The following is a 23,707-nucleotide window of genomic DNA, read 5'->3' as shown; positions in this document are numbered from 1 at the left end:
CTAACAAGAGAGTTTAATTTGAGGAAAGACAAATTTATTTTCAAAATGTTCTTACTATTGTAATTTTTGTGCAACTAAAGTGTGCACAATTCAACTATTTGCTAACTATTACTGAAAATGTTCATTTCAGTAAAGGAGTGGGGTTTTTAACCCCGAAGTTGCCACTTCTAAGCCATGATACCATCCTTATTTTTAAGATGTAAGGATTAAATAAATTTGGCACAGGTTGAGTATTTATAAATATAATTATTATCTCGTATTCTCTAGTTAGTAACAAATACAATTTCTTCACAACTCTGGCATTTTCATTACAAAGTCTGCTTAAGCATCATTACCAGAAACAAGAATGCTGAGACGGAGGCACCAACTTTAACCGCTTAATAAGAACTTCTGACATTTATTCATGCTGCTACTGATTCATAAGAGGAAAGGTTTAAAAAGAAGACAAGTGCATATAGCTTTCCCTTTAGAATACAGGAAACCATATGAAAGTTTTGGCAATGGAATTAAAGTAACCACAATGCCGCTGTTGGTAGCATTTTCTACCGACAAATTACGTGAAATGAGAAAGAATATTCAATTAGGTGGTTATAATAAAGCTTCACTATTAGCTTTACACTTTTTCATACAAAAGAATACGGGATTTTAATTAGCCAATGGTTTAGCCTTATAAGTACAGACCCAGAGAAATGTGAACATACCCAAGAAGCAATAATTTTTTGTCAAAAATTTTCTTCAAGAGGCAGAATCCCCCACAAACTGCCAGAACTAAATATACTGTCAGTGAGGCCTGGAATTTTTAACTTCATGGATCCAAATGATTTCAAAAACTTCTACTACTAGTTAGGATGTAAAAAGATTCAAGGGAAATTTGTTTCCAAGGTAATAAGCAGAAGAATCTAAACAAAATAAAAATTATACATTTTATGGGGCTAATGAAAAGCACATAAGGAAGCATTAATGAAATGATTTCAGAAAGAAGTGAGTTCTTTCTACGTAAGCCAAAAGCCACAGAAGCTTTCACACGTGTGGCAGATGCCTGTTTTGGGTGCACGTGCATGGAAGAGTGGGCCTACCAGAGATGGAGAGACTGAAGGGACGAGACAAATGGCCAGATGGACTGGAATTGAGAGGAATCTTGAGAACAGAAATAAACACTTGGCCTAATGATTCTTAACTCCTAATCCAGAATTTTGCTATAAAAGCAGCAGTTCATGGAGGAAACTTGCATAGTCCTGTGCATCTGTTTTGCCTAGATTTGGGGCTGTGTTGGAGTTGAACTCAAAGGTGAATCAAGGATATGTGATACTGTAGTCCAGCATCCTCCCAGCTCACCTGCTGACAGAGTCTAAAAGGCAGTATGGGAGTGGGGATAGAGGTGGGGCTAGGCGCAGTGAACTCAGTCTAATTAAAGCTGCCCCTGCCCAACTTGACTCTAGGAAGAACCTTAATGAGCAGTCCCTCACCCTCACCTCCAGACAAAAAAAGGGAAATAAAAAATAAAAATCTGTTATATACAACATCTGGAGTACAATAAAAAGTTATAAGACCTACCAAGAAGTAGAAAAATGTGACCCCAAATCTAGAGAAAGCACAGTCAGTAAAACCAGACTTATACAAAGATACTTCAAAAATTCCCAGGAAAAATAGAATTAAAAGGTAATACAGATAGTTCCATGAACTTTTTGAGGTACCCCCATAGATGACCAATTATTGGAATTGTCAGACAAGGATTTTTAAATGACTACTATAAATGTGTTCAAGAATTTATAAGGAAAAAATGGGCATAATTAATTAAAATGAGATATTTTATGAAATATCTAAAAAAATGGAAGGAAAATTCTAGAACTTAAAAATGGAATATTTAAGATATAATTCACTGGCTTAATAGCAGAATGAGCACTGAAGAACAAAAATGAAGATTAGAAAAAAGATCAGTAGAAAATTATTCCAAGTGAGACAAAGAAAAACAAATGAACAGAACATCAGTGCACTGTGGGATTATATTGGAAATCTAATATATCAGTACAAGTACCTACAATTGAAATCTCAGAACTTAGAGAGAATTAGATATAAAATACTTGAATATGTTATGGTTGAAATGTTTCTAAATTTGATATGACATCTTGCACAATAAAGTTCAATGAGTAACAGCAGATAAATATTTATGAACCCCCATAACTAGGCACATCATAGTAAAATTACTTAAAACTAGAGGTATGAAAAAAATTGTAAGGTTAGTCAGAGAAAAGTCAATCTCATACATGGGAAAAGCAATAAGAATGACAGCCTAATTCTCATCAGACACAAGGCAACACCAAAGACAATAGAATGAAAGATCACTCTAAAATTCTATACCCAGTAAAAACTCTACTTTTAAAATGAAGATAAAATTGAAAATCAATAAACACTGGGAAATTTATTGCTATAGACTTTCACTATTCAAAATATGAAAAAAAAAGTTCTTTAATCTCAGAGGCTATAATACAAGATAGAAACTCTGATCTGCAATTTTTTACAAAATTTCTATTAGAAAATAAAGAGGATGGGGGAACACTTTTCTTCTAATATTATGAAGCGAGCATACCCTGATGCTAAAACCTGACAAGGTGATAGCAAGAAGAAAAAAAGACTAATATACCATGTGGACATAAATGCAAAATTCCTTAACAAAAAATTTCACAGATAGTATCATCAATATATAAAAAGTATAAGTATCATGACCAAGTAGGGTTTATCTCCAAAATGTAAGATTGGTTTAACATTCACATTAATTAATGTAATGTAAAATAAAGGAAAAAAATTACATGCTTAATATGCAGAAAAAGCAATAGATTTAGAAAAAGCATTTGACAAAATGCAAAACCATTCAAGATAGAAACTCAAAGTAAACTAGGAACAGAAGGTAACTTCTTCACTTTGATAAAGAATATCTATGGAAAACCTATAGTTAACACCAAAATATTGAACACTTTCCCTCTAAGATCAAGAAAAAAGCAAGGATGCCTTGTTTCAATATGTCTTATCAACATTGTGTTGCCGATCTTGGCCAATGCAATAATACAAGAAAAACATATTAAAAACATACAGATTAGAAAGAAGGAAGTAAAACTTTTATTTTCAGATGATATAATTCAGTACTTAGAGAATATCAGGGAATCTACAAATAAAGTACTTGAACTAATAAGTGGATTTAATGAGCATAGGTATACAAGTCAGTGTACAGAAATCAATAGTGTGTGTACTAAATATGGAATGTATTTAGAAAATTAAAATTTAAAATATACCATTTTCAATAGCTTTTAAAACATTTTTTAAAAACCACTTAAGAATAAATCTAATGAAGTATGTTCAAAAACTCCATCACTGAAAATTTAAAAACAGTGCTGGAGGGATTTAAATAAATGGAGGAATATATGATGTTTATGGATTGTTACAATGTCAATTCTCTTCTAACTGATACATAGATTCAATGAAATCACAATCAAAAACCTAGCTGCCCCCCTTTTTACCCATGAAATTCACAAGCTAATTCTAAATATATACAGACTGTCCCTGACTTGATGGTTCAACTTACAATTTTTTGACTTTATGATGGGTTTATCAGGATGTAACCCCATCACAAGTCTAGGAACTTCTTGCATCTTACAATGGGTTTATAGTTTTTACTGAATGCATATCACTTTTGCACCATTGTAAAGTTGAAAAACAGTTAAGACAAACCATTATAAGTCAGGGACTGTCTACTGTGTTGCCAGCATTAAATGCATTTTGGACTTACAATATTTTTGACTTATAATGAACTTAGCATGTAACCCCATCCTAACTTGAGGAGCATCTGTATAGATATACAAAAAGTCAGGATAGTAAACAATTTTGAAAAGGATTAAAATATCTGGAGAATTTACATAATCTGATATAAGATTTACTACAACAGTGAGGACAGAATTAGCAAAATAATAGACAAATAGATCAATGGAATAGCATAGAAAGCCTAGAAACAGACTTACACTTATATGGTCAACTGATTCTCCATAAGGAAGCCAAAGCATTTCAAAAGAGAAAAGAGTCTTTAACAAATGGTGCTTAAAAACCTGGATAACTGTATGAAAACAATTAAGCTCAACCCCTACCTCATACTATACTCAACAGTTAATTTGAGATAAAACACTGACCTAAATGTAAATGTAGAAATTATATATCTTCTAGAAGAAAGCATAGGAGAACATATTTGTGACCTTGGGTTAGGCAAAGATTTCTTAGAAAAGGCAAAAAAATTAAGAATTGACAACTTTTATGTCATCAAACTTTAAAAATTCTGCTTATCATAAAGATACTGTTAAGAAAATGAATAGGAAGGCCACAAACTGGGGAAAATGCATGTACCTATATCGAGAATGTATAGCAAACTCCTACAACTCAATATTAAACACACACACACACACACACAGAGTTTTAAAATGGGTAAAAAGACTTAAACAGATATTTTACAAAAGAAGACGTATCAATGACCAATAAGCACTTGAAATGATGCCCAACACCATTATAATCAAGAAAATGAAAATTAAAATACAGTAAGATACTACTGCACACCCATTAGAACAGCTAAAATTGAAAAGGCCAACAAAACCAAATGGGGAGGATGTGGACAGGGGGACTCCTGTGCACTGCAAGTGGAGGTGTAAGACGTACGACCGCTTCTGCAGAACTGTTTATGGCAGTTTCTTAGTTAAACAAAAGTCTACCATATGAAACAAAACATATGTCCAAAAAACTTGTACAGAAATGTTCCTGACCATCTTATCCATAATCACACCAGTCCATGAACACCCTACATGTCCATCAACAGGAGAATGAACAAATTTTTTAGCACAAATTGGTTTAATACAAGAAAAAAAAAAGCAAGCCTTAAGCCTCAAGTCTTAAGTGTTTTTTCTTCCCACAGGTGAGTGTAAAGAAGATACTGTACCTTAATACCTATGGAATGATGCAGTGAGGTCAGCTGGAGGTAACAAGGCCAGTTCCTGGGGATTCTGACACAGCAGAGACCTAGAGAGGTGAGCATTTGGGAGGGGTAAGGGGTTGGGAGAGGTCAGGGAGGTCTATACCATGAAATACTGCTCAGCAAAAAAGAAAAGGCATGAACTACTGAACATCTCACAAACACTATGCTGAGCAAAAGGAGCCAGTCTACCTGCTTCTACTCCTATGAAGCTCTGGAGCAGGCAAACGGAGCTGTAGTGACAAGGTCAGAACCTAAGAGGCCAGGCGGAGGGATTTATGGAAAAGTGGCCGGGGGAATTTCTTGGGTAACGGGCACTTTCTTTAACGTTTTCGAGGTCTGCACTGCACAGTCTATCAATTTGTCAGAACTCACTAACCCCCGCCGTTAAGATTTGTGCTGTTCAGTGTATGTAAAATAGACCTCAGTTTTTAATTAAAAGAAAGGGAAAAAAGCAATTTTGGGGGAACCAGCAATGTGATTACCAACTTTTCTTTTTTTGTCAAGTAACGACAACAAAAGTAGTCTGCAATCACTATTTTATTTAAAGGGCAACATTTGGCACCTATAAAGTAGGAAGAGCATAATCATATAATTTTTTAATTAAAAATTATTTTGCATTATGAAAAACCCAATACATTTTATTTGCTTCATTTTGACATAGAAAGGTCAACTGTATCCCTAGGAAAATTTCTTGCTTGAACTTATGGGAATCAGGATGATATGGTTCTCAAGCCTGCAAAGACTGGAAAGGACCCTCCAGATGAAGTCAACTATTGTCACTGAATTAAACAGTCCCAGGCAGATCCCTTAGCATGAGAACAATGGGATCGGGGATGGCTCAAGTCAACTAGGATTCAAAAAATGGAAGGTCCATGGAGACCACCAATCTAGGGTCACATGAAGTCAGAAAGCTCTCCAGAAAGCATCCTATCAGATACCTTTTTTTTTTTCTCAAAAATCATACTCAAAGCCCACTTCTGAGAAGATGGACATACCTTTCCTTAATCTTGACTCTGAAAGGTAAAGAGAAGAAACACTGTACAGGGACCATGAAACGCAAGGAATGACACCGTGGTGAACTCCTTGGGTATTTTTTTTGCCTCATATATCCCACACCGGAGCTGAAGAAGCTGGCAACCTGGAAACGCCAACAAATGCAGACAAAAATCCCAACAAACACCTCCTCTCTCTAGCCACAGGGCCAGGAAAGGGGTAGCATGGCAAGACAGAAGCTTTCAGAAAATAACTGCTCTGCTCCAGCCAAACAACACGAAAAACTGTGCCCCCTCCTCCCATGCATGGCTCTACAGGCTCGATGGGGAGTATAGTCCTCCACCATGGATAGGCTGTGGTGAGTGTCAGCAGAGACCACACGGAAAGCCTCCACCTGGCAATCGAGAGGCACCCTTCCCTCTACCAGACGAGGTGCTGTCAGAGGAGGCCTGTGAGAGTCAGGACTTAACCATTACATGGCAGTCACAAAGCCACTGCCTGTGTCAGTGGAGGCATGTGGGGAGCAGTAATGAGGCTCTCCTACTCCTCCCCACCGGGGAGGTTTCAGTGGAGGCCTAGTTGGTTACTGAAACTCCCACTTCCACCCAGAAATAACAAGGAGTCTCCACTCCTTTGGATGTCTACAGAGGCTGAGCAGAGAACCTGGACTTTTATCCCTATAAGGCAGTAATGAGCTGATGTATCCCTTTTTCTCTACTGGAACATTGTTACAGGAAACCAGCTAAAACAGAAATATGCCCAACTAATTGTTAAAGGTGTTAAAACAATTCAGTGGAGGAAAGATAGCCTTTTCAACAAATGGTGTTAGAGCAACTGGACATCAGTAGGCCAAAAAACAAACAAAATGAACCTCAACCTAAGTCTTAAATTTTAGCAACAATGAATATGCTAATTACCATGATTTGATCATACACACTGTACACAAATTCTGTATTCCATAAATATGTGTAATCAAAAATAAATTTAAAACTTAAGTAAAAATTAATCATGGAATTAAATGTAAAAGTATAAAACTTTTAGAAAAAATCCATAGGATAAAATCTTTAGGATCTAGAAATATGTGAACAGTTCTCAGATTTGACAGCAAAAATACAGTCCGTAAGAGGAACAATTGATAAGCTAAACTTCAGATTAAAAACTTTTGCTCTATAAAAGACCATGTTAAGGGAATGAAAAGACAAGCTACAGATTGGAAGAAAATATTTGCAAGCTACATATCTGACAAAGGACTAGTATCTAGAATATAAGAAGAACTCTTAAAAACTCAACAGTTAAAAAAAACTAACAATCCCATTAAAACATGTACAATCAATGTGAACAGATTTTTTAATGAAGAGGATATACAGAAGGCAAATAAGCACATGAACAGATGTTCAACATTATTAGTCATTAGGCAAATGCAAATTAAGGCTACAAAGAAATATTGCAACATACCTATCAGAATGGCTAAAATAGAAAATAGTGACAACCCCAAATGCTAGTGAGGATATGAAGAAACTGGATCACTTCTATATTGACAATGAGAATGTAAAATGTCACAGTCACTCTAAAAAATAGTTTGTCAATTTTTTTAAAATGTCAACATGCACCTACCATATGACCCAGCAATGGCACCCCTGACATTTACTGCAGAGAAATTAAAACCTATATTCACACAAAATCCTGTACACGAACATTTATAGTAACTTCCTTCCTAACTGTCAAAAACTAAAAACAATCCACGTGTCTTTTGGTGGGCGACTGGCTAAACAAAGTGCAGCACATCCATAGCATGGAATACTACTCAGCGATAATAAAGAACAGACCACTGATACATGCAACCACCTGGGTGAATCTCAGAAAATTATGCTGAGTGGAAAAAGCCAGTTCCACAGGTTACATATCAGGTGATTCCTTTCATGCAACATACTTGAAATGACAAAATTATATAAAGAACAGGTTAGTGGTTGCCTGGAATTCAAGAGGGGGTGGAAGAAGGAAAGAGGGCATGGCTATTAAAAGAGTCACATGAGGGACCCTTGTGGTGAAGAAAATGCTCTGTATCTTCTCTGTATCAATGTTGCTATATCAAAATCCTGGGTGTGATATTGTATTGTAGTTTAGTAGGATGTTACCAATGGGGAGACTAGGTGAAGGGACATGAAATCTCTGTATTATTTTTTATAATTGCATGTGAATTTATGATTCTCTCAAAATAAAAAGTTTAATTAAAAAAACAAAAAAATCACAATAAGTTTCAAGTTAAATTTTAATAAAAGGATTTTATATAAGCACCAGAAGATTGTTTTTCCTTTTTCTTTTCATGCTTTTTAGGTGAAGCATAATGTACCTGCACAGATATAAATAATAAGTATATAGCAGCTTGCTAAGTTATCACGTAATGAACACACTCATGCAGCCATCACACAGATTAAGAAATAGAACACCCTCATTCTAAAAGACCTTGCAAAAAGTCATACAATAGAGCTGGATGTTTTTACTTACACTGTCTTGACAGTAGCCGGTTAGGTTAACAGAATCAATGCTGGTGGTTTGAGGCCATAATCTGTGATGTGAATGACTAGCTCTCCGGGAAGGAGGGTGCAGAGGAGTCTCAGTTTTTCACGATGTATGGGTTCTCCCAAGTCAGTCCCATCCCTTTTATGTGCTTTAAAATGGGGCCCCTACATACTGTCTTTGTATGGTCACTAAGTACCGAGTGTTCTGAGTCCCCCAGAGGAGGGAAGAAGTGGAGCAGGTCACAGAAATATCTTTCCTCTAAAATCAAAGGCAAAAGGTAACTCACCAAAAGAAAAATGAACAGCAACTACAAACACATTTTATGTTATAAAAAGTATTGATTTCTGCATGGAACATTCATTTATACCAAAACGGATATATTATGGATCATGTGTTTCAAGTTCAGTAATTTATGTGAATTCCTTGAAATCAAAATAAAACCCACCCTGTCTTTTACTATAACTGGGGTCTGATGGGACTCAACTGAATTCTACCCCCTGAAAGGTCTTTTTTGTGTAACACAGCTACTCTTGGGTACAAAGTTCACCAGTCGGAAATTCTCACTGTATATCCTGGATCAAGGGTATGAACCCAAAGACTTTCATGGAGAAGGGCGCCCCAATTGCCCAGCAGTTTAAACATCTCCCCAAGGAGCCCAGGATAATGCAGCTGCCAGAAGAATTTAGAGGCTGGAGCTCAGCAAAACAATTTGTCCTCTCCTGTGGTTATAACAAGCTACCCTTAAATAAAGGAAATAGAATGATCCCAGCTCATTCCCCAGGTACACAAAGCTGTACTGTGGGGCAAAGCATGAGGGTTGACCAGGTGGCTGCCATGCAGAAACCAGGATTCCAGAGGGGTGACCTCAGGGTCCTTTTTACTGGCCAAACTGAGGAAACCAAATCCTACCTGTATTTTCTTAACCTCAGTTGAATGGCTTGCATTTATAGGATCAACAATGTATTTTATGCAACCGAGGAGCATGCATTGGGTCAGGAGCAGAGAGCAGGGGGAAGGGAAAAGAGATTTCCCCTTTTTTAGCAGCATTCTGCTGGTACTAATACGCGTGTTTTTCCCATCTCTCTGTCATAGGGTCTTTGGTGCTGGGAAGAGAAGGTGGATTAGGATATACTCACATTCTAGTTGGTCACTGCTGTCCCCTGGAGGTGAACCAGGAGTCCTACAGAAGTGAGAGTAGGTTCAAACCAGTTCTGGGGATGCTTGCAAATCAGAAGCTTTTAAAATTTGACACAGACGCGACTGGAGGTTTTTACCCACATGGGCCCGGCCTCTGCTGTCTGATGCTTGGACGAGCTGTTGGGGACTTTTCTCACGTGGATCTGAGGGTACGCTTTATGATGGCGGCTGGTGTCCGACAGAACAACCTAGAGTTGGAATCGCTGGTAACGTCGTGGAGGATGAACACAGGTATGAGACCAAGAGAACATTGGATTTTAGTAAATTGATTATGATGTTTTCCATTGGTGTCAGAAGATTATTGACTTTAAAAGACAGTCGTAAAAACGGTATTAAAATAGCAATTCAGAAATGAAACATTGGGAGATAATGTCTTACATTTGAACTACCAGTTGATTGACTAAGTACAAATCTTATGCTTCGCTTTGATGTGATAACAAGCAAGTAACACTGTTGTTTTACTGCGTTCAGCTTGTTTTTCTGTAAAATGAGACTTAACAGTGAACACCTTAAGTAATTATTTCAAAGTACTTTGAAAAGTTCTAGAGAACATACTAACTTGTAATGTATGTGGTTAATTAATAATTATCATTGTGCGTTTTTTCTTGAGGTGGTGAAATGACGTTTGCAGCCCCATAGTCATACGTCATTCATCCAAAGCACGTGACTCTGAGGAGGCCACTTACTCCTCTAGATGTAGATTTCACCATCTGCAGAACAAGGGGATGGAACTGAAGAGTTTCTACATAGGTTTTCACTGAATTGATAGAAAATATGCAAATTACTGTTTTCAGAATATGAAAAAGACCTAAGAGATATTGAGTAAATGACCTAAGATTAATTCTAAACCGCCTCCCCTCCCCCCAAAAAAGGGGCTAGGGGAGGCAAGGGTTTCTTAGGACTTTACAATTTACTTCATTTTAAACAGGTTATATGGGGAATTCAAAACAGGATGTGGGAGAAATAACACTGTTGGTGAGAAGCAACGTACTAGGAAAAATATTTCGAGAGCCAGTAGGTTTAATATCTGCCTAATAAGGTTGATTTGTATATTGAAATAAGCTTAATCCTAAATGCCTCACTTTAATAGGCCAATTATAATATGTCATGCTTTTATTCTAGAAACGTAGTTACTACAGATAATAAAATCAATTCTTTCTTTTGTTGGGACAGTATAATTTCTTAGCTGTTTTTACTGTCCATTGAAGTGACAGAATAAAAGGTTTATAAATAAACCTACGAAAGGTGAGAATTTGGATTAAGTTGCCTTAAAATCAAGATGAGCTTTGACTAGAGAAGAAAAAGGTTTGAAGGAGAGGATTGCTTGGTCTCAATTAAATATATATTAACAATGAGAGAATTTAATCTGGAGACGATAGAAAAGATATTTCAGCAGGAGAAAGTGTTTTGAATTTGTTTTAAGACAGGCTGTTTACATATATACTAAGGTTTGAAAACAGTGTGTTTATTATGCAGCCCTTTTAGATGAAAGATCCTGTTATAGATCCCAGGCTTGATGTGGTGAGGTTTGATGTCAGGATGTGGCAGCAGAGGACAGAGCTCTAAGCCATTCCATGGTAAGCTCTAGTGCAGTGGTTTTGATACTCTTTCGGCCATGAGAAATGCATTTTACATTATGGTACCATATTCATACATGTGTCTGAATAGCCTTAAAAAAAGTTTTGCAAAACAATGCTTGTACACTTACTACGTATGATGCACTTAGTATATCTTGAAAGGTTACTGATGTCTTTGGAAAGGTAGATGGTGCTTTTAGCTTAACATCAGCATGTAAAAGTACATATATGTATTTTCTTCAGTTATTTTTTCTAACAATATGAATCTATATTAGTTTTGTACACGTACTATTATAAGGACTTTACAAATATTAGCCTTGTGAGGTAAATACTAATATCCGTATTTGACAATGAGGAAATTGAGACATAAGGAGATTAAGTGACTTGCCTAAAATCATACAGCTAGTGAATAGTGGAGCTGCAATTTGAACCCACGCAGTTTGACTTTTACTAACGATGTTGTATACTTTTGCAGCGATGCATCACAGTCTTACTGAATTATAATCACTGTCAAAATGTTTGAAACTATTGGCCAGGTTTAGAGTTCTTCAATCTGTGGCCATGAGCATAACAAATTCAACTGCTTCATGTGAGGGTAGATCGGTAATGTCAGTCTTATTAGCATCTCATCTAACCTGTAGCTCTATTTCCTTATTTGTTTGCTTGTTAGTTTAATTTGTTTTTTATTTTAATATAAAAGTAATAACTTTCCATTTATAAAAGTCACCTAATACAAAAATGTATAAATTACTAAAAATCTCTTTTCACCCTTACTACCTAATGCTGTTCTCCTCCCCCAGAAGAAACAAGTATTAACTATTTGATGTGTAATTTTTTAGACAAAAGTCTAAACAAATGACCAATATGCCTACATACAAAACTACATACAGAGGTCGTTTTTTTTTTTTTTTTTTTGTCTTTTTTCGTGACTGGTAAGGGGATCGCAACCCTTGGCTTGGTGTCGCCCACACCGCACTCAGCCAGTGAGCGCACCGCCCAGCCCTATATAGGATCTGAACCTGTGCAACAGGAGCGTTGCTGCGCTCCCAGCACCGCACTCTCCCGAGTGCACCACGCAGTCGGCCCCAGAGGTCATTTTTAAGATATAAAAGTTATGCTAAACCTTTTTTGTGACATGTCTGTTTTCGCTTAATGTGTTATAAATATTGCTGTGTGTATATGTTGGCTCCACATCATTTGCTTTTCTACATGATGAATGGCTTATTATTTATTTTATCAGTCCTTGATCATGGCTATTACCAGTATTTTGTTATAATATATGAGTACAGTATTGCTGTGAACATCTTTGAGGAGTCAGTAAACCTAACTAGTGACAGTAGTGGTTAAGAGCTCAGGTACCAGAGTCAGAACACCTGGGTAGAATACTGGCTGTACTGTGACCTTAGGCAATTTAGTTAACCTCTCTGTGCTTTGGTTTATAAATTTTATATCTGATAGGGTAGTCCTCCCCACCCCCCAAATTGGGGTAGGGTTTTAAAATTGTACAGTTAGCTTGTTAAGTTACATCAAAACCCTGTTGGGGTTTTAACTTTTTAAAGTTAAAAGGTATTTATGTTTTAAAAATTAACTTATTCTATTTTATGATCCTCTATTGGTTGATTCTTTACAAAATCACTGTTCCAAGGTACCAGATAAGAATCTATTTCCTGTTTTCAGTTATGGTCTGTGGTTATAAATGTAATTGTTTAAAGAATCCTTTAATGCCTGGTTGCCAGCACCTTGATCATTATTCCTTATATCAATTTATACTCTTCAAAATTGCTTGGAACTCTTTTGGATACAGATAGTGGGGGTGGGGGATTGGAAAGGAAATATTAACACTGTTGGTGCTGACAATTTAAAAGTCTGTTCTTGCCATCTATTCTAAAGTGGGAATATTTGTAGCTGAGAATGAAAGCACTTCTATGAGTGAGCAAAACCATCAGTATGGAAATAAAGTAGACTTTTATGTGAAGGTGCTTTGGTTTTACCTTATTAAACAGGTAAATTATTGAGGTCCCCAAAGAACTTTTACTTGGGTGAGTTATATCTATTGATATTTATCATATTAAAAATTATAACAGAACATTTTTCAAATATTTATTAATTCATTTGAAAATAGCAGAAATAAATCCACTAAGTATATCTTATAAAAATAACTGTTTTCCAGAAGAAAACAAAAAACTAGTAAGAAGAGTAACATTATTCTGCATTTGTACAAATCCCTTTAATATCTGAGGAAAAAAAGCTAGATGTGGAGCAGAAGAGAGTGATGACAAGCTGACAACTGCTAGGGACCTCTTCTTCTATCTCTGAATCTGCCTGAGAAAAGATCTGCAGATGCTTATGGCCACTGCCTCATTTCCACTTTTCAAATATTGTGCAAGTTTCTTTCTTGGCCAATTCTAATCTGGAAGAATAGAAGGAAGGGAATTGTGGAAAATGTAATTAATTCCCAGCTTAGCTGCACTGACAGAGTACAAACCACCAGAGTGGAATGCCACATACTGTCTTTTTTCTAAGGCATAAATATGAGATGTACCACATTATTTTCTAGATAAGAAGTATCAAAGAATTTTCTAGAGAATTTCCCCTATTTTACAAAAAGAAATTTTTTTTTGCAAAAAATGAGAAGAAAATCTCATTTATTTAGTTAATGCATACCACCCACATAGGCGCTGTAGAGTTGAATGATTTTTTTTCCCCCAAGGATTAAAGTTCTTAACATTACAGTCACATGGAAATCATCCTTAATTTTAACCTAAAGATTGATTGGTGCATATTCTTCAGATATTTCAAGCAAAAATTAGCAGTAATGTATTATTTTTATCATCAGAAAAACGTTAACTGTCAATTATACACACACATGCATAAATATATAATACACACATTACCATGTATGAGGGCACTTCAAAAAAGCTCAGGGAAGATTCATATTATCTTTCAATTCTACTTTTCCACAAACATTTTGAAGTTCTCAGATACCCATATATGCAGGATGTTATATGGCTTTTTACCTGTATACAGTGCTCACTGTTTTCTATTCATAAAAAGTTTAAGTTAGAACCGTAGAAGCATCATTATACCCTCCTTACAGGTTTCTTTCTAGATAGTAAAGGTCTATGAAACACATAAACACTGGTTAATAATATGCTTCATCTTCTTATCATATCTTCTCACCACAGACTTTTTCATTGCAGTATGGACAGAGGATTAGATTTCATGTTTTAAGAGCATAAAAATATCCATCAAGAGCGAGTTTTTATAAATAGAGGGTCTTGAAGGCTCTTAGATCCATAATTTCTTTTGGTAAGTTAAAAAGTTTATTATTTTTTTTAATGGACACATAATAACTGTACATATTTATGGGCTACATTGTGATTTTTTTAATTAAAAAACTAGCTGATTTTATTATTATTATCAATACGAAACAAGACTTTAAATCAATGAAAATTTAATTAAGCATAAAGTTACTTTCACATTTGTCTACAACCATAGTAAATACAGTTCTTGGCATAAAGACACAGCCCTTGGAGTTTAAAACATCCCCAACTGCAAGATAACCTAAATAAAATTCCCATTATTGTTTATGTATTGGTGGATTAGTTAATCAAATTAAAATAATTATACAATCTAGGATAAAATAAAATGGAAATAATTTACTCATAAAAATCATATTTAAATCATCTTTATTTACAAAATACTATCCTGAGAATTATAATTCCATTAAGCTTCAACTTGAGCAAAAAAAGTAGTTCCTTAAACTGAAAATGAAAGATAAGTCAAAACTATTTATGAAGAGAGACCGAAAATATCATCAGGTTTCTTGCTGTGCTTCTGGATTTCAGGAGCAGACTCATTTGAGCACGGAATCGACCCTGAAGGGAACTCACCCCTACTTTCAGAATGTGGGGGTGGAGGTGACAATCCAGCTCCTAGAGGAACATGAGGAAAACCCCTCAGTGAATAGACATTTCTCATTGCAAATGGAGGTGGTGGCTGGACACGGAAATCCGTTGGTAGAAAATAATTTCGAGGAGCTCCATACATGCTTCCTGGAGGAGGTGGAGGAAAAGGAGGTTCTCTTCTCATGAATGGACCCCTCCTATCCACTGGAAACAATGGACCTCTGATTGCAGGAAAAGGTGGAGGAGCAAAGCCAGGGCCAGTTGCTTCACTTTCAGCAGGCACAGATGAATTAGGCACATTTACATTACCAAGGTCGTCTTTGGTTTCATTTCTCCTGGATTCCATTTGTGAGGGCTTTGGCCCATCCACTTTATCCAAAGAAGGCAGATTAAACCTTCTCAGTTCTGCTGGTCCAGACGGTCCACCAGGATTAGAATCAAATCCATCTTGCCTTCGTGGAAGAAGAGCTGGATCAGAACATGGGTGGCCTGGTGGAGGGATCGTCATCCTCTGGTGCTGTTCCCACGGAGGTGACAGGAACCCAGAAGGTGCTCCATGAGAATCGGTTAACCTATCACAGCCCGATTCTCCTCTTTCATTGCTCATCTCATGGTCCAGAGTATTCTCTGGGCCTCTTGAGCCTCTTCCTCCTCCTCGCCCTGGAGTCAAAGGTGCGAGTCTGAGTGGAGAGAGAAAAGCTCTCGTTTCGGATGAAGGTCGACCCACTGGTGAGGCACCACATGGGGAATGCTCTCCGCCAAATGCTGTGTTTGGAACATCAAGTGCAGAAGGATCTTTTTTGAAAAGTTCAAATTTCAACTCTTTTTCAGTTAATTTTTGTCTCTTGTAAACATTTACTTTCCTTAAATACCTGAGGTGTCTCTCAGCAGTCTCAGCTGCCACCCAGCTGCCATGCGCTTCTTTCTCATAGGCCGTCAACTGCCCTTGATAAGAACGAACGCTTCTCTCCAATTCTCCTTCCACATCTCCGGCTCGCCTTCTGTAGGTCTCCAGTTCCTCAGCGGCATGGCTCATCTTCTCTTCCACTTTGGAAAGTTCCTCCTCCTTCTCTAACCGGTAACTTTCCTCTACTATTAGTTGCCTGTGGAGTTTCATTCCATTTTCTTGATACAGTTCAGTCATTACTTTAAGTTTCAGCTGAAGCTTCTGATTTTCACTTTCCAACTGAGTGTTTTCTGACTGTAAAGATGCTTGTTCAGTCTGGAGATTTGTAATATGCTCTGTAAGCTCTTCCTTTCTTTTATCTACTTCAGATAACCGAGTGTGAATTTGGTTTCTTTCTTCTTCTAGGGTTTTTAAAGAAGCATTTAACTTAGCAGCTTGAATCAGTTTCTTCAAAGCTCCTTTTGGCAGATCATCTAAGTGAGCAGCATTTTGTGATTCACTCTTCATCTCCAACTCCAAGTCATCAGCCATCATGTCTTCTCCAAGCACAGCAGCCCAGTCTTTCATCTTGAGCACGCGTTCAGCCAGAGAGTTGATGTGATTTTCTTTCTCACTCAGAACTTGTTCTGCCTGGACTTTGGAGTCTTCAAATGTTATTTTCTGTTTATGAAGTTCACTCACTTGTTCTTTCAATACTTCCGCTTCTTGTAAAAGCTGTTTCTGGCTTTCCTGAAGTTGGGAATTTTCATTCAAGGCATCTTTTACCATCACCTTCAGATGTTCTTCATTCATTTGAAAGATTTTGGAGATTATTTTTGCTTCAGCTACTTGTGACTTGATGGATTTTGATTCATCTTCTAGGGACTGTATCCTTTTTGAAATATCTGCCATCAATTCATCTTGCTCACAATGTTTAGATTTCTGTTCTTTTAATTCTTTTACTAGGAAGACTATTTCATCCTCAAGTTTAGATTTGGAGCTGCTCAGCTTTTCATAGGTTGCCTCCAAGCTTTGTGCTTCTGTTGACTCCTTCTCAAAGCTGGCATCCTTCACAGCTGACTCTAAGCCTTCATACTCCTCTTGAACAACGCAAAGTTTGTCAATTAGTTTACATTTTTCTTCAATTAGTCCAGAAAGCTTTTCAGCAAGCTTTTTCTCTCTTCTTACATAAAGCCGACTTCTCACCGATCGAACACTTCTCCACAAAAACAAGAGAATCAAAAATCCAGTAAGAGCCGCACATGTCACCAGTTCCCACGGAAAACCAGGGCCCGGTCTCAGGTCTTCAGGCAATGCTGCCACAGTCCTGCACAGCTTTCCCAGGACCAGCCCCAAGTACGGCTGTAGGGCAGCCCCAGGCACCTCCATGGCGCCGAGGCTGCTATGGCTGTGGCTGCGGTAGCCACAGCCTGGCCGGGCCACAACCAGCAGCTGAGATAGCTCTGCGTTCTGTCGGGAACATGAACCGGCCCTGGCGATAGCAGCAGACACGGCACAGCTGGCCGTGAGGGGAGCCAGGGAGCACTGGCACCCACCGGCCTCAGGCGTCCCCGACATGCACCATGGTAACCAGGCCCCTTTGTGACGTCACGTTCACCACACAGTTCTGAGCCTGCCCCACATGAGCCTGTGACACGCGCTGTCCTCGCCACCCCCCACCTCAGCTTAGTTTCAGCTGGGCCACCGCTGGATTTGAATCCATGTGTATAACGATCAAATCTGGGTAATCAGCGTTCTCATCACTCAAATATTGTCATTTCTTTGTGTTGGGAAAATTCAAAATCCTCTCTTTTAGCTATTTGAAATTATCTAATAAATGTGTGCTGACTCTAGTCACCTTACAAAGCTATAGATCAGTAGAAATAGTTCCTCCTGTCGAGCTGCAACTTTGTATCTGTAACCTCTGCCTTTCCCCTCCTCCCCTACCCTTCCCAGCCTCTAGTGACCACTATTCTGCTACTTCTAGGAGATCAACTTTTCTCTGGGCAATTTTTTAAAGGGAATTTTGCGATTTTAATTTCTTTCAGAAGAGCATCCTTCCTTAGATATCTGCCAAGAACAAAAGTGTTTTCTTTGGACTAACTTTGCCAAAATAGCCATAGAATGTGGCAATGGGAAGAGGCCTGAGACACTCTGGGCTTCAGCTGGCCCAACGCTTTCTTTATAGGTAATGAAGCAAAGGTCTACAGTAAGTGCACTACTTGTCCAGGGGTGTTTAGCTATTTAGTGGCAGAAGAGTGTTGTATTTCGGGATCTGCTGAATGTCAGTGAAATGCTCTTTGTTTAAAAAACACTTTATTGAGGAATATTTTATATATCGTGTAATCCACCCATCTCAGGTATGCAATTCAATAAGTTCTAGTAAGTTTATCAAGTTGTGCAGCCATCACCACAAATCAGTTTTAGAACATTTTCACCACACCAATAAGATCTCCTGTACCCATTGATTCTTTTTTTTCAAATTTTATTGGTTATGAATATTCACGGGATACAAAGCTGATTGTCAACGTTCATGCCCAAGCTGTGATGGCCAGATTCATACTGGCCACATGCCCATTACATTTATTGTATCACATTTATTGACTTTCATATGTTGAACCATCCTTGTATCCCTGGGATGAATCCCAGTTCAGGTACCTGAAACCTCTGCCAAGTTTCCCTTTTTGGTGCCCATAGGAGCCAGCCTGTGCCACTGGTTCCCATGGAAACAGATCCCTGAGACACCCCCTGCCTTGCAGCATGCACAAAGCACTTCCTCGCCCTTTGCCTTTTTTTTTTTGTTTTTGTTTGTTTGTTTGTTTTTAGCCAGCCAGTTAGCTCCAACTTTCAGGTACCCAGGGGAATAAAATGAGGACTGTTCCAGAGGGGAGGCAGCTGCCCAGGTGTCTGGCCCAAGCTCCCAGCCCACCCTGCCCCCTGGGGAAAGGGGGGGGCAAGCCTCAGGTCAGGGCACAGCTCCCCAGGAGCCCCTCGGCCTTTCAAAGCCAGGACAGCCCTGCTCCTGTGGCTCCCAGCACACTTCCAGGAGCAAGGACACGCTGAGCATTTTGAGTCTTCACGGTGGTGACGAGACTTGGGAGGCAGGTGTCTTTATGTCACTCTATGGATAATGACAGGGAGGCCCAGAAAAGTAAAAGGGTTTGCCCAAGTCACAGGCTAGAAAGTGACAAAGCCGGGACATAAAGCTTGTTCCTTTCATCCCAAAGCGAGCATGGCCGTCAAGATGCCCCCCTACTGATGATACACCCATGTTTCATACGTCAGCTTGGAGACTTGCTGATCACACTGCCCAGGACAGGCCTGGCCTTCCTTACTGTGTGAACTGAAAAGGTAGGACCAGAGAAGCCCACCCCCAAACCAGTGCTGCCCTCTGGAGAGTCACCCTCCCACTGCTCAGAGGTGCTTTCTTCGAAGTTAACAAGCTGTGCAACCAAACAGGTCAGGACGACTGCCCTGCCCACTGGGTCCCCCAGGCCCTGGGGCCTTGGGAACCTCCCACTGCAGCAGCCAGCCTGGGGGGTGCCCCTCATGCAACACAGATGTGAACGTGCCTGCCCCCTGCCATGATCCTCCCCTGCCACTGGGTCATTTCCCAGGCAGGAGGGAATGGGGATCGAGGACGCCTGAGTAGGCTCCTTGCATCGGCCTCAGTGGTGGCCGTGCTGTGGGCACATGGCCATCAGGAAACTCCCCAAGAGAGTCAGTTTTGCAAGAGTCTTTGGCAGCTATCAGACCCAGAAAAGAGGAGGAAGGCTGTAGGAGTGCTTGCCCTGTTAGCTACGAGCTTGAGCCTGATGGGTTGGAACTGTGGTTTTCCTCCCACGGTGGCAGGAGCCCGAGGGCAGGGCAGTTTGGAAGTGGAAAGGGAAGGAATCATTTCAAGCCTGCATGAAGGCTGCGTTTCCTTATGTTGCAATAACTGAGCACTGAGCACTTCACAATGGAGGCGGTGGTAATGAGACGCGTTAGCTGACCAGGGTCTCTTACTCTCATCCTAGGCAGGGGAGGGGCTTGGCAAGCCCCACCCACAAGTCTTGGGGTCTTCTGGACCTTCCTCATGACCCCCTCCTACCCAGGACCCCAGGCTGGCAGGTAGAGCTCTTCCGTATCTTTCCCTCAGGCCCTTTCTACTGTTGGGCCTGGCTGAGGGCCAGAGACAGAGAAATTCCCCCTCAGGGTTTGGGCCCTGCCCCACCAAGAGCCCCTGCCTGAGACCAAGGCCCCTCTGGGAGGGGGTGCATCTCACCTTGCACGTGGTGCCCGCTCTTTAAAGAAGTTCAATAAACACCTGTTGCCCCACAAAGCCCTCCTCTGGATGCCACAGAACTCAGGGATGTCACCAGGACACTGAGCCAGCACAGCTGTGGAACTGGAAACCACTTAAAGCAGCTTTATTTGTGTCCACCTCTGGCCCTTGAAACCTCTTCTGCTGGCCAGTCCTCCCACGGCCAGATGGAAACCTGACAGGCCCAGGCTGCTTCTTGGTAGGGAAATACACGTGGTCTCCACCACTTCACGTCACACAGCACCGCTCGGCTCACGTCCAGGCCCAACAATAAAAAGGGCCTGATGTCATCGTCAAGTCCCCTGCTTTGAAGTGGAGGCCGCTCCTGCTGCCCCGGCCTGGTGGGGTGGGAAGCCTCGGCCGGGCAGCAGGCATGGTCAGCCCCCTGCTGAACTGTGCTCTGGCCTTGGCGGAGGTTGAAAGCTACACCTCTTTCTCTCATCGGCATCTCCGAGGGTCTTCAAGGCCAGCCATTGTCCCCACTGTCCCCCTGACTAGGATATTTTGTGTGGGCCTCAGAGAACCAAGGAGCCCCTGACGGGTAGTGGCAGCCCCACCTTCTCTTGGCCTGCGTCTGTTCACTGCCCAGGCTGCCTCCTGGGACTGGGCCTGTGAGATTCCACGCCGACTCTCTCACACGAGGCCCTCACCTGGGCCGTCAGCCCTCTCCTCAGCTCCGCCGTCAAAGCAGCCAGCCTGTCTCTTGCCCTCTAGACTTTGGGGTGGGGGTGGGGGTGAGGCATCAGTCCACTGGATTTCTCCACCTACGGAGGACACCTCAAAGCCTAAAGCCCTCTTCCTCTGGCTTGATGTGAAGGAGGGCATCTCACCTCACCCTCTGGTCTCAGCTCACCTCTCTGAAATCCCCTCCTCTAACCTCAACCCTGACTCCTTGATACCCTTGGTGTGGGTGAGGGTTCAGGCCATCTCTTCTCTAAATGCGGCATCAATGTGGGCAGAGGTCAGGGGCTGGGCGGGGTCATCTCACTGCTGGCCTCCCTCCCCACATGGTGCTCTGATCACCAGTGTTTGTAAGACGGTTGGAAGCTAACTGCTCCATGCTTGTCCAGAAAGTGCAAGGAAGGATTTGGGACCATGGAGGAGGGGCCCATGGTGTGGACCAGGCTGGCTGCCAGCCTCCTGGTTTGGTCCCTGGCATTTAGGCTCAGAGAGACAGGGTGCTAGGAGGTAAGATGGGAGGCCCAGAGGGTGGGGAGGGACACTGGCCACAACCACCCAGTGCAGGGCCTCAAGCTGACTCCAGAGAACTCAGTTATGTTCTGAAATGCCACCATCATACGTTGATTCCTTTGGGTAAGTATTGCCTTTGCTATGCAGCCCACATTCAGTCTCTGCATCCTAGTTTCTCAGACATCAGGTAGATAAGCAACAAGTCCTGTCTCTCGATTGATTCTTATAAAGCGCTTAACACGCTTCCTGGTTGATACTCATAGCTCGATAAATAAATGTTAACTCACACTGCTTGTCCCTTCGGGTAGCATGGGCAGGCTCTCGCCCACCAGGCGACCCTCCCTTAGCACAACTCGGCCAGCTGGAGCTACCCTGGCCAGTCACCTGAGACCTCGGATGCCTTGGCCCATCTGGCATTTCTTTGGCAGAATCTTCCATGGGGACTTTTGCTGGGTGGCAAGGCTGGAGCGTCTGGCACAACTCCCAGGGCCCCCACTTCTCCCTGTCACTTCTCCTGCCACAGGGACAGCAAGGACACTTGGTTCAAATCTCCTTGGAGACAGGGCCTGCTCCCACACACCCACAGGGAATGGGGACTGGCAGTGCCTCCAGGAGGAAACCTTCAGGGCCACTAGGACCAGGGGACCTGAATCCAAAGCCTGGTGGGGTTTCAACTTATGAGACTTTGAACCAGCCATGTAACTTCCTGGAACTTCATCTGCTCAACCACAGATGATAATTCACCCCCTTCAGAGACTGTCGAGATTGTGACCTCAAAGGGGCTCTGCTTCACATATAAAGTAGCATTAGCATTGTAGAATTCCAGGATTTTAAAACCAGAGAAATAGGCAGTCTATTTTTCTCTGTGGTGATTTGTTTCTTTATCAACTGCCGAGTGCCACCCCCTCCCCAGGTGAGCAGTGCCCACAGTGATGCTCTTCAAACGAACCTCCTTTGCAAAGCCAGTGTTCAATTGGCTGGGCCAATGTTCCTGGATACTAAATTCCAAAAGTGGCAGCCTTTTCCCATTCACAGGGTGGGGAACATCAAAGTCAATTTTTTAGGACCACTACTTCTAACAATCATGGACCAGATCATTTGGACCAAATTCCTAGCTGAGGACAACTTAAAAAGCTGCTCAAATGTGTGTATGTATGTGTACACATACATTCATTCTGAGCAGCTTTTTAAGTGACATATTTATTTTTAAAAAAAAAATATATATATACATATATATATATATACACACACATATATATATGTACACACACACACACACACACACACACACACACACAGTCTCACTGAGGGTATCAGGAAGCAAACAAGGCAGTGAGGAATCACAGGCCAAGATCTGGGAAAGAAGGAAACCCAGAAACATGTGCCTGGCTTCTGGGGCTACTTTCTCCCTAGAGGGTCTGCAGATTCCGGAAGACACTGTAAAGATGCTGAGCAGGGCTTTCAGCAACTTGTGGGGCTAAAAACTAGGTCCACCAAGAGGAGGGTGTGCCTGGCAAATCTTTCATGCTTTGTGTTGGGACCCCAGAGGGCTTTGCCCTAGGAGTATGAATGAATCGGAGGTAGATCAGCGCTCAAGGCACTGCAAATCATCTCATTTCCTGCAAGTGGATTAAAGTGATCCTAGTGTGCTAGATCCCAAGCACCTGCTGGATATAAACATAATCCTCACAGAGGAAGATAACTTCATCCTAGGCCTCAAGTTATTTCTCCAGGTTTTCCGATACAATACGTGGTACTCAATCAAAAATAACCAGGTATGTGAGGAGACGAGACAGAACTAATAAACATAACCAAGAGAAACAATAGACACTAGAAACAGATTCATGGGGACTTCATATTAGGGAGTTATTGAACTTTAAAATAACTGTTCAATATGCTCAAATATATAAAAGATGAGATAGGCAACTTTGATAGAGAACTGGAAATGATTTTTTTAATTGTTTCTTTTTCATTCATTTTAATCTCGTCAATTGCAATTTAAAATGCAGGGTGCTACTTTCCCTGCACAGGTCAACAGATGAGTAACAAGCAAAGAAACCTCTGGGAAAAGACAAAAGGAGGCAAGTGGGCTGCATTCAAGGACGCTTGTTTGAGAATGTGCTT

At 40.6% G+C, this 23,707-nt stretch overlaps 1 protein-coding gene across 1 annotated transcript; it reads right to left on the bottom strand.

The window, feature by feature from the left end:
• Positions 1 to 15,109: 15,109 nt before the first annotated feature.
• On the bottom strand, positions 15,110 to 17,475 carry LOC134362789 (melanoma inhibitory activity protein 2-like). Its single transcript, XM_063078066.1, is given in 3 exon segments — positions 15,110 to 15,135; positions 15,138 to 15,848; positions 15,960 to 17,475. Coding segments are annotated over 3 exon segments (2,253 nt in total).
• Between the last annotated feature and the right edge of the window lie 6,232 nt (positions 17,476 to 23,707).

This window comes from Cynocephalus volans, chromosome 14, assembly GCF_027409185.1.
Source record: "Cynocephalus volans isolate mCynVol1 chromosome 14, mCynVol1.pri, whole genome shotgun sequence".
Classification (NCBI taxonomy): Eukaryota; Metazoa; Chordata; class Mammalia; order Dermoptera; family Cynocephalidae; genus Cynocephalus; species Cynocephalus volans.
The sequence above is the reverse complement of the archived record's forward strand: the minus strand, read 5'-3'. Positions and strand labels throughout refer to the sequence as shown.